This window comes from Amphiprion ocellaris, chromosome 4 (assembly GCF_022539595.1).
Source record: "Amphiprion ocellaris isolate individual 3 ecotype Okinawa chromosome 4, ASM2253959v1, whole genome shotgun sequence".
In the NCBI taxonomy this organism is placed as follows: domain Eukaryota; kingdom Metazoa; phylum Chordata; class Actinopteri; family Pomacentridae; genus Amphiprion; species Amphiprion ocellaris.
The window spans coordinates 7,457,722-7,467,921 of NC_072769.1; the positions used below are offsets into that span (position 1 = coordinate 7,457,722).

At 37.6% G+C, this 10,200-nt stretch overlaps 1 protein-coding gene across 1 annotated transcript in view; it reads left to right on the top strand.

Moving 5' to 3' along the window:
* Window positions 1-6,829, top strand: part of LOC111584070 (complement C3-like) — a 64,974-nt gene extending 58,145 nt beyond the window's left edge. Inside the window, exons 33-43 of the mRNA XM_023293322.3 lie at window positions 540-602; window positions 2,646-2,727; window positions 2,870-2,918; window positions 3,178-3,268; window positions 3,372-3,461; window positions 4,035-4,137; window positions 4,622-4,711; window positions 5,336-5,428; window positions 5,505-5,588; window positions 6,015-6,177; window positions 6,653-6,829. Coding sequence (XP_023149090.2) covers window positions 540-602; window positions 2,646-2,727; window positions 2,870-2,918; window positions 3,178-3,268; window positions 3,372-3,461; window positions 4,035-4,137; window positions 4,622-4,711; window positions 5,336-5,428; window positions 5,505-5,588; window positions 6,015-6,177; window positions 6,653-6,797 — 1,053 coding nt within the window. The 3' untranslated portion in view covers window positions 6,798-6,829. The remainder of the gene's footprint in view (window positions 1-539; window positions 603-2,645; window positions 2,728-2,869; window positions 2,919-3,177; window positions 3,269-3,371; window positions 3,462-4,034; window positions 4,138-4,621; window positions 4,712-5,335; window positions 5,429-5,504; window positions 5,589-6,014; window positions 6,178-6,652) is intronic.
* The last annotated feature ends 3,371 nt before the right edge of the window (window positions 6,830-10,200 follow it).

The following is a 10,200-nucleotide window of genomic DNA, read 5'->3' on the forward strand; positions in this document are numbered from 1 at the left end:
CTTTTAAGGGACAACAACCAGAGAGGGACTTTAGCCAGCAACCTCAGTGTTTTGTGTGATTTTCGCAATTTTTAAGCATTAAAAGTGATTTTCCGCAACACGTCCCACTCAGTAACCTATAGGCTGCTGCAATTCTGGTTTTAAGATCAACATCCAACAACAGACAGAGCATTAGTTCGGGTTTGGTGTCCGGCATCTTCCAAAATATCTGCACTTTCTTTATGTGCCGTGATGTTGACAAACCAGTTCCAAATATTTGTCTGTCTAGTTTTCGGCACTGGGTTGGATTGTTAGTGTACAATGGATTTAGGAAAGCTGGCTGAATGAAGGGTTGGTGGAAGCAAACCTCACATTACATGTCTTGTGATTAGTGACACAACAGGTAAAACAGAGCTACAGATTTCTTAGCCACATGGATTTGTTACCTTAAGTGACTCCTTGTGCTTGTAGGTTTGTAGGTGTTCTCCTATTTCAAGTGATACCTTTGTACATGACTGTAAATGTTTGTTTACCCATATGCCTATTTTACATCTCAACAGTTCAACAGAATAAACGAGGACATAAAAGTGACTGCCACGGGAACAGGAGAAGCAATGTTTAGGGTAAATAAACACTCTTTTCTTTGATATTTTATCATCTGTTGTGTGTTGTTGCACATTTCTTTTAATTTCCTAGATATGACAAAAATCAGTTTTCAACACTCAGAGGTGATTGTAAGCACACCAGAAATTTTATGGCAAACCCAGGAACATGTAGAGTATGTACAGTGCAATTTATATCATTGATGTCATTATGTGAACTGAAAAGATCCTGACTTTAATAGAACCACCTAGAATGACACAGCAGCAGATGATGAGGCATGCATTACCTTTCTCTGAGTCTAAAAGCAGCACATTACCAATTCTCCCTGGGATTTGTGTTCCAACAAAAAAAAGAAAACGATATGAATGTATACATATATATATATATATATATATATATATATATATATATATATATATATATATATATATATATATATATATATATATATATATATATATATATATATATATATATAAAAAGAATACATAAATCAATTAACGCATTTCAATCGCACCATTCTCAGTTCCCGAAATTGTGGCACACCGGTAACACTGATGAACACTCCAGCCCAGTAGGTGGCGGTAGTGAACCTAAAGTCTGTCTGCAGCATACGGTCTAAGGTCTGCAGTGAAGAAGATACACATCTAACAAGGAGGTTTGGTGAATGGTGAAGGAAAATAAGATAAGACAAGTCCTTTGTTTCTCCCCACGCCAGGGGAAATTCACATTATTAGATGAGAGTGATTGTGCTTGTTGGGAGGAAAATTTTCTTTTGAAAATCTTCCTTATGTAAGCATGGTTTAAAGCGTGGTTGTTTGCAAATTGTGCAACAAAGAGTTTTCTGATCACTGCAGAACTTCAAGCCGACGGCATCACCTCAATGTAAAACATGTTGTTATTAGCACCACAGCTAACGTTAGCTGCGACTTTCCTGCTAACGGCTAACAGGTAACGGTGTAGCCATCCCATAATAGACCACAATAGAAGATACTGAAAGTGCTTTAGTTTACAAAAAGTCGTAAAATGTTGAATATAATTGCTATAATTGCATTTTGAATTTGCAATAATCTGTGAATGTAGTAGACAGATGAAAAATGTACATAAATAAAAATTAAACATTTTTGTGGTTTAAGGTTTTACACTGCCAAAGAGGCAGAGCCTCGACAGAGTAATAAGTTAAACCACAGAAAATGTTTGTCTTTTAATAACTTAATTATAAACTTTTAGTTTATGAAAAAATATTGTTTTCAAATCAAAATTTATATTCCTAAAAAAAGAAACATCAAAGTGACACCATTTATCAGACCCAGAAACTATGAAAACAGAATGAATTTATGGATTTTCAACTTTTTGAAGGTTCTTGAACTACTTATGCTTTTGTTATGTGCCATACAATGGGAAAATTGAACTAAATCTAGGCCTTAAATCGTCCAAATCACTTTATTTTCTTTATGTCCTATTTTAAAATTGTATTAATATTGTAAATTTTAAATTATACACACGTATATGTCTGTTCATTGATTCAACTGTCACCCAAAATTTATTTGAATTGAAAATAATTACCTCTTGTGTCAAATGTTGCTGTTTGAAATGCGATGATTTCGATTAATTAATTACAAAGCCTGTAATTAATTCGATTAGATTTTTTAATCGTGTCCCACCACTAATACATATATATACATATATATCATTTTTTGAGGGTTTTTTGGTAGAACACAAAATAGATAGATAGATAGATAGATAGATAGATAGATAGATAGATAGATAGATAGATAGATAGATAGATAGATAGATAGATTTTGTGTTGTAACAAAAAAAGCATCACATATGGCTGGTACAAAGCCACATACATCAGAGAACAATGTGATGTATCACCTGATTTTCTCCCACATTTTACTAACAGAAATGGTGCAAAAAATGTACGTCTTATTTCCATTTTCTAAAAAAAATTTGAAGAATTGCTTTAGCAAATATAGATTTTGAATTCATCTTAAACCCTCACAGCCTCCAACTATTCTGTCTCTTTCACATTTTAAGCAACACTTTTGTCTTTGTGATAGATGGTGTCGCTGTATTATGCTCTGCCTAAAGAAAATGACAGTAGCTGTGAGATGTTCGACTTGAATGTGCAAGTCCTTCCAGGTCATTTTCCCACCTCCTTCCATCTCTTTCTTTCTTTTGTTGTCAGTCTTTGTTGAAGTCTTTGTCTTTAGCTTTCTTATGTTTGTATTTTACTGTTCTGAGAAAAAAAAAAGAAACTTAAACCAATACTTTGCTCCTGCAGTGAAACTGGATGAGGATGAGAGGACATACAAGCTGATGATAGAGGTTATGTAAGTACCATCAAGAAATCATGATCCATATGCACATCCATTTTTCCAGTTTCTACACACTCTGTTTTTGATTTAACGTTGTATTTCTGTTGTTCATTTCTCATTTTGCACCTTTTGTGCCCCGATTTCCACTTCAACAGTCTGAGAATTGTTGCTGTTCACCTGTGTTTTCCCATTGTTAAAACTGATTAAATATTTCACAGCTTCATAAAGGCTGTTGGATCTTAATTTTTTAGGGATTTACCTCCTTCTCATGCAGGTTTAAGGACAAGCAGCGCAACACAACAATGTCAGTCCTGGATGTCAGTTTCCCAACTGGCTTCACTTTCAACAAAGACGACCTGGACAGAGTAAGATCATATTTGCAAACAAATACATAATTACACAGGATTCAGACCAGCTTAAAACACATCATATTTGTACTAACCAGTTACTTTTAAACTCTGTGTGTAGTTGTCTCAAGGACATGCTCACAACATTGCAAACTATGAGATGGACAAAGTTCTGTCAGACAGAGGCTCACTCATCATCTACCTGAACAAGGTAAAAGGCTCTTTGTGGCTCCCTTCCTTAAACTGAAATACTTTAAGTTGCATTGACACTGAAGTTGGCCTGCGATAGAGTGGTGACCTGTCCAGGGTGTCCCCTACCTTCGCCTTAAGTCAGCTGGGATAGACTCCAGCCCCCCTGCGACTTTAATGAGGATTAAATGGTTTATAGATGATGGATGGATGGATGGATGGATGGATGGATGGATGGATGGATGGATGGATGACACTGAAGTTGTATTAATTCTTCATATTAGTTTAGTGGTGCTTCTGATTTATTGAAGGCCTGTAGGTACTTCAAGAATTTCCTGTCTCAGAGAACTTTCTGTATGGCTAGTATGTACTGGTTCAGTCCACCCTAATTACAAAAATCGTTGTAGATAATGGTGTTTGTGGTGTTTTCAAAATGACACATTTAGCAGCAATCTGGCTCCAAGTCTGGGCTAGCTTTTCAAGTTCACCATAAATTGTTATTATTGGAAATACAGTGCATTCTTCCAAACAATATCTCTGTCAGAAGCAAAGACTGCTCTTGTGTATTGTCCATTACTATATCGTTGTACCACAGATTTCTAATGTGCGCTCAGAGGAGATCTCCTTCAGGATCCATCAGGACATGAAAGTGGGCATTTTACAACCAGCTGCTGTCTCCGTCTATGAATACAATAACAGTAAGTCTCAGAGACACGTAATTTTAAAACACATGCATCCTTAGACTAACATACTCATTCTTGTTCTTTTCTTTACGGTTCGCCTTGAACACATAAAGTACATTAACCCATGTGCAATATAACCATAGTCATCTCACTTAGGTTTACAACCCAATATGTTCAATATTCCTACTGCACACTGCATAATGTGTGCAATACCTACTCAGGATATATATTATTTTCATGTTTTTATACAGAGTACTTTTTATAATGTGTATATATCTAATTCTAATGTATATTTTTATATTCTTGTTAAATTTGAAAAACGCACAAAGAATTCCATTGTACCTATATTGACGTGTGCCTGTGAAAATGGTAATAAATTATATTCTATTCTATACAATACATTTAAAATATTCAAGGTATATTTTCTGATAAACTATGACTTTCTCATCAGTCATTCCATACTATTCCTCAACCAGTTTCCTTTTTCTTTTTGTTGCAGAGAAACATTGTGTGAAGTTCTACCACCCTGAGAGGAGACATGGAGAGTTTCTGAAGCTCTGCACAGCTAAAGAGTGCACATGTGCTGAAGGTAAACAAAGTTACTATTACATTACAAATGTGTTACCTTTGGAACTCATAGGCTAAACAAAAAAAAGCCCCTACAATATTCCAAGGTGCAAACTGTACATTGATTAAGGGTTTGGATATCGTTAAAAAAAAAAAAAAAAACATTTCCTCTCATTTTTGTAACAGTAAGAGTAGTTTTCAAAATCTGTCCCCATTTACACAAGTAATTTATATTTTAAATATTGTGCTTTGGCACATTTCCACTTTCAATACACATTAAAATCAGAGATTATTGGGAAAACGTCATGTCAACCTGTGTGAGAGGAGCCAAATCATCAGCTGTGATTTTAGGGTACGCAAAGATCCATTTTGTTTGGGTTGAGTGGAACCATTTAACAAAATTGTTGTTTCTGTAAGCAAGGCTGCATGAATTACAGATGAGGAACAGGTGCACCGATAATGCGAAATGATGATTTTTAATAATACAGTGTCCAATCTGTGAGTATTGCCACAGTGAATCCTTAGCACAGAACACAGCATAAATAAGGGTTATAACAACCTTTCCATACATGTATGCATGTAGCAAATAAAGCTGCATTTTTATTTGAGGCATCAGATTCACGTTTTGACCATTATGTACTTCCAGAGAACTGCAGCATGCAGAAAAAGGAACACGTCAGCAACGACGAGCGCTTTGCAAAGGCTTGTGAGATCACAGACGTTGGGAAAATAGATTTTGGTAAGAGCGAGTGACTGAGTGACTGAGCAACTGAGCAAGTAAGTGAACTAACTACCTGCAACCTGTCTCCCCTCAGTTTACAAAGCAAAAGTGGAAAGCTTTAAAGACGCTTTGTCCACTGACATTTACACTGTGCGTGTGCTGGAAGTCGTCAAGGAAGGTGGGTACAAATCTCTTATTTTCTTTATGATCTTGTTTCCTCTAGTGTTTCTAGGTAGACAGGAGGATTCTTAGCATTTTATATCCTACTGAGAAACAATTTCTTTCTAGGAATGTAGTGCTATTATAAATAAGTTACAGTATATAGTATTGCTCCTCAACTGGAGGTTGTTGGGCATTTATGTCAATATGAGCTGCCTAACTTATAATTTTCTCAACTGTAATGCTTTTTATTAGGATTTTAAATAACTATCTGATGTATAACAATTTCACAGGTTATCTTTTTAGCCGGACAGTAAAAAATTTAACCGATTCTGCATGATTTCAAAGTGTTGTTGACGTATAATTCTCTTACATGTAACCCGTTGCTGTCCAATTCATTCATTTTTCCTGTATTCTCTTATCCTACCTTATCTTTGACTTGCAGGGACCACTGATGTGCGTCCACAAAATCAACTGCGCACATTTCTCAGTTATCAGCACTGCAGAGAGGCTCTGGATCTGAAACAAAACAAAACCTACCTAATCATGGGCACATCCAAAGATATTCACACCGCGAGCACCGCAGGACCAGACGGCCAGCAGCTCTCGTGAGTTTGGTTTTGCAGTTTCCCTGCTTTCTATTACTGTATATAATGTAGTTCCCTACATTTACCTGATGTGCTTCTGAGTGATAAGACCAGTGCAAAGTAGACGGTCTTGCATGCTGTATAGACCTATGTGTCAGATGATGACAGAAAATTATCTAACGGATGGAGGGTTTCATACATAAAGCAGATGTTAACCCTTTAAATCCCAAAAACCCACTTGCAGGTTTGAAAGGCATGTCAAAAATTGCCAAAAATAATCGTGTTTATCAGAGCTAGAAAAGAAAAGCACAGAAAGAATCATACAATTTTCAGTTTTTTGGCAGTCCTTGAACTAGTCATTTGGCATTGAGGCATTAAGGCATTTTTACCTATAATACTTCAGAATTTAAAAAAATAAATAAAAGATTCCAACATGATATAGACTGTAGAATACCTCAGTGAAGACCCAATGTATTTTTCACTTTGCTCTGTTCAGATTCCAGTATGTGCTTGGTGAGAGAACCTGGATCGAGTACTGGCCAACTGTTGCAGAGTGCCAGACCAACGAATACCGGGCCACCTGTTTGGGTATAGAGGAGCTGGTCTTGCAGTACACAATCTTTGGATGTGAGCAGAAGTGAAACTGCAGAAAATAAAATGCTCTCCCCTTGAATTGCCTTTGTTTTGCATTTATTTTTCCTATTATGTAAATCACTGGTTACATACTGAGATGAGATGCAGAAGCCATAACATTAAAATGTAACTTTCTTGGTCATTTATTTACTCTCTGTGTCTTATAAAGAGTTGCTAAATGGGAGAAAACATTTTCTTTTTACCTTGTTAACTAGTCCATACAGTGTTTTTTATATACTGGAAGACACATCATGAGTTAAATAGTTAGTGTCATGGTTGAGCATTTTCACTTTAAAATAGCTGTGCGCTAATGACAAAAACACAGATTCAGACTTATGAGGTTTAATGCGGAACAAACTTGAGGAACCAATCCATCCAGGTGGAGAGAGAGGCAGCAACTTCATAATTACGGCCAGAATTTCCTCTTTTACTCAGAGAGTGGAATCACTTGATGTTAAAAAATGGTATCTTGTACAGGAAATGAAAAGAAGGAACAAGTACCACCCTTCAAATGGTATTGCCAGTAGAACTGAGAGCTTTGGCAGTACGCAGTCTCCATGATGACATGGGACATATGGGAGTTGAACGTGTACTTGACTTAACCGGTGTGTACACCGCAAAACTCCTCCAGAGAGAGCAGCTCCATTAGTGAACATCCTGACTCCCTGGTATAAGGGTCAGCTTTTTGTTTCTCCCTCAACTCATCTTCTGTCAAATGAGAAAGAACAAGGGAGCCAGTTACATTCTCATCAAGGAATATGTTAGGAACTGCCTTAGCATGAAGTGCCAGCGATTCAATGAGTGGTAATGGGTGATAATCGTCATTTACATCAGCCTCAATGGAGTTACAGACAATGTGTTTGTCACAGATAGCTTGAACATCTGACTCAGACAAGTGCTGTGATGCAAACTGATGAATTGTAGTATTCTCCTTTTGGGAAGAATAATCATCAAGTAAATCACCATGGGGACGTCGTGACAGAGCATCCGCATCCACATTCTGTTTTCCTGCTCTATACTGCAGCTTGAAAGTGAAAGTGGAAAGGTCAGATAACCATCGGTAGCTTATTACATCCAGCTTAGCTGTTGTTAATATGTAAGTGAGTGGATTACTGTCTGTGATGACAGTGAAAGAGGCACCATACAAGTAATCACTGAATTTCTCAGTAACAGCCCATTTAAGAGCCTGAAACTGTTACTTATGTGCCGGATATTTTGAGTCACTGCGAGTTAATCCTTGACTTGCAAAAGCAATGGCTTTTAACTTTCCTTTTTGTTCTTGGTATAATGCAGCACCCAATCCTGTGGTACTAGCATCTGTATGGAGAATGTAGGGTAGTTTAGGATTAGCAAATCCCAGAACAGGGGCTGTAGAGAGTTTTTCAATAAGGATTTCAAATGCTTGTTGACAAGCTGATGTCCATCGAGAACCAAAGGGTTCCTTTGGGTTGTGATATTGACAGTTCTGATTCCTTTTCTTTCCTCGATTATGAAGTGGTAGATAACCTGCTGTAAGATCATTCAAAGGCTTAACCAGTTGGGAGTAGTCTTTGATAAATCTTTGGTAGTAACCAGAGAAACCGAGAAAAGACTTCAAATCTTTGAGGGTTTGGGGTCTTGGCCAAGTCTTTAGAGCTTGGATATTGTCAGGGTCAGTTTTAATACCACTGGCAGAAACAACATGGCCAAGGTAATGCACTGACGTTTGGAAGAATTTGCATGTTTCCGGTGACAACTTTAACGCATACTCTTTCAGCCGTTGGAGCACTTTGAGCAGACTAGCTTCATGATGCTCCAAAGTGTCAGAAAAGATAGTGCTGTCATCTATGAATACCAACACTTCTTTCAAGTTGAACTCTCCCATGCACTTTTCCATTAAACATTGAAATGTACTTGGGGCATTGGTAATTCCTTGGGGCATTCTATTAAACTCCCAGAACCCTAAAGGACAGACAAAAGCACTTTTTTCTTTATCTGCCTCTTCCATTTCAATCTGATAATATCCAGATTTTAAGTCTAAGACTGAGAACCATTTTGAATCAACAAGGGCACAGAAAGCTTCTTCTACATTTGGAAGAGCATAAGCATCTTCGATAGTTTGCAAGTTAAGCTATCTGTAGTCAATACAGGGGCGCACTGAGTTGTTCTTCTTTCAAATTCCCACAATTGGGGAAGAAAAAGGTGACTCAGATTCCCGAATAATCCCCGCCTCTAACAGTTCTTGCAAGTGTTTGCGAACTGCATCAATATCTTGAGGATGAATAAGTCTAGCCCACTGTTCAAAAGGAGTTTCATCACTGAGCTTGATATGATGCTTTACTTTGTCAATGTGACCAAAATCCAAATCATGCTGTGCGAACACTTCAGGCATAGCATTGAGGTGTTTAGTTATTTGTTCCCTCCACTCAGATGGTAAGGGTGAATCTTCAAAATCAAAACTCAAACTTGAAGGTGTTGTGGATTCTGATGGTTTGGGAAGATCAGACTGAGAAGAAGTAGGTTGAGAGACAGATTGCTGTTTGACTATGCTCTGGACTGCAGTTAATTTAGCCAATACAGTTTTAGGTGGTATGGTTACAGCATGTCCGGTCTCATTATGCAACACGACTGAACTGTTTGGATGGTAAAGTGATGAGACAACTTATCACAAGTACTCCACAGGGTAAAGATGAGTGTGATGGGGGTTCTATGAAAGCCCATTTCTCATAGTGGGATCCTCGATTTTTGATAATACCCTCTAAAACTACAGTGCTGAAGGCTGGACTTCAGGTGTCTGGCCTTGCAGTTTTACCAGACCCAATTGTCCATCTTGAGTATACTTATGCCTTAGTTGCATAATTTTCAAGACAGCACGATACCCAGATTGTACAGGAACAAAAGTGGGGTTGTACTGACAGTAAGAAGAGTACAGAAAGTCAAGAGTATTTGTACCAATCAATACTTGGTCACTGGTGGCTCCACCATGGGCTGGAACTACCAAAGCGAGTGTGGAAACATCTAATTCCTTCCCAACAAAGTCCTTGGGGAATGTTTTGCACAGTTCAACGTAACCAAGATAAGGCACATCTTGCCCATTTGCTCCTTCTATCTCCAGAAGAGTATTTAAAGGCTTAATTGGTTGATCAGCTAGAAACTGTTCATGATATGACAAAGGAATAGTTGTGACCTGAGAATCAAGTAGGCAAGTTGTTGGGTTCCCTGCAATTATGACTCTTGCTGTGCTTTTGGTTCCCACAAGCCCTTTAGGAAGTCTAAGAGGGATCATTTTCTTTGGTTACTCTCAATTTTTCCCGCTTTGCAGTGGAACCCTGTTATCACCAGCTCCTGAGTGTCCCTCCACAGAAGCTGAGTTTAGTTTAAATTACTAGAAGATCCTTGTGATTTCATTTTTCTCTGTTTCTCTTGAAACTG